The sequence below is a fragment of the Aplysia californica genome, unplaced genomic scaffold (genome assembly GCF_000002075.1).
Source record: "Aplysia californica isolate F4 #8 unplaced genomic scaffold, AplCal3.0 scaffold00371, whole genome shotgun sequence".
NCBI classification, from domain to species: domain Eukaryota; kingdom Metazoa; phylum Mollusca; class Gastropoda; order Aplysiida; family Aplysiidae; genus Aplysia; species Aplysia californica.
In genome coordinates this window covers 477816-478868 of record NW_004797641.1, presented here as the reverse complement: position 1 = coordinate 478868, position 1053 = coordinate 477816, and the positions used below count along the sequence as shown (strand labels likewise).

The window sequence follows — 1053 nt, the reverse complement described above, 5'->3', positions numbered from 1 at the left end:
CACCGCTACAAAATTAGACGTGTTTTTAGTAAGAGTCTTTCAGAGCTCGCAACCGCAAACGATCACACTATTTTCATTAACCATTCACTAAGACAGACAGACAGACAGACAAACATAAGCACCACTTCTGACAAGCGTGCCGCCCTACATAGCCTTACCCATGCCACTGCCCCCTTGGCCAGCCAGGTTGGTCAGAGCATTGATCGGGTCTGGCAGACCCTGACCTTGGACGGCGGCCATGTTGGGTTGCTGCGGGTTGCCCATGCTTCCCGCCGGTCCCATCGCCATTCCCGGCTGGCCCATGTTGGGTACTCCCATGCCCTGTGGCGCCTTCTTTTCTTTAGAGTCTGGAAAGAGGAAAAAACAAAATAATGTCATGAGCCTAAGACATAGATATATCAAATTCGTTTTTTAAAGGTGCAGAAAAAGTTTTGTTTCCCAAACAGCAGTTGTTCTTTACAACGATCTTTTCTCTCTCTTTTTTTGCACTCGGAAAAAGACTGTTTTGTTTTGTTTCTAAATCCTATGTTCCTTACAACAATTATTGCTTTCACTTTTTGTACACAACAAACATCATTGTCATCATCATGACATTGAAGTGCTAGACCTAAAACAGACATTGGGTTCAGAGAGAAATGACTACACACTTTTTTCTGTGTACTGAAAATGCTTTTGTTTTAGTAAGACTTTAACAGCACGTGAACACAATATAGTCACATAAGTGCTGCAGATTAGAGGTGTAACAAGAGAGTAAGTAACAAACACAAAAAAGAAAGAGGAGAGATAAGGACGATAGAGGTCTGATAGGTAAGAAGGAACAAATCACACCAGAGCACCTGCCAACCACCCACATCATTTTTTGTAAACAGCATGCATCATCATCATCATCTAGAAGTGCTCGATCGAAAACGGACATTGGAATTGAAAGGGACAGACTAAAAATGTAATCCTGAGTCATGACTGAAAAGGCACTAACGGACAGTGACAGTAAAGGAGTCCAAGCTCTTTCACAGCATAAGACAAGATGAGGAACAGACTTGAAAGAAGAACCCC

The 1053-nt window shown here is 42.6% G+C and overlaps 1 protein-coding gene across 1 annotated transcript in view; it reads right to left on the bottom strand.

Moving 5' to 3' along the window:
- The window catches only part of LOC101845709 (mediator of RNA polymerase II transcription subunit 15), a gene marked incomplete in the record, with an annotated part of 67073 nt that overhangs the window by 51166 nt on the left and 14854 nt on the right, over positions 1-1053 (bottom strand). Inside the window, 1 exon segment of the mRNA XM_013085399.2 lies at positions 159-347. Within this exon segment, the coding sequence (XP_012940853.2) occupies positions 159-347 (189 nt within the window).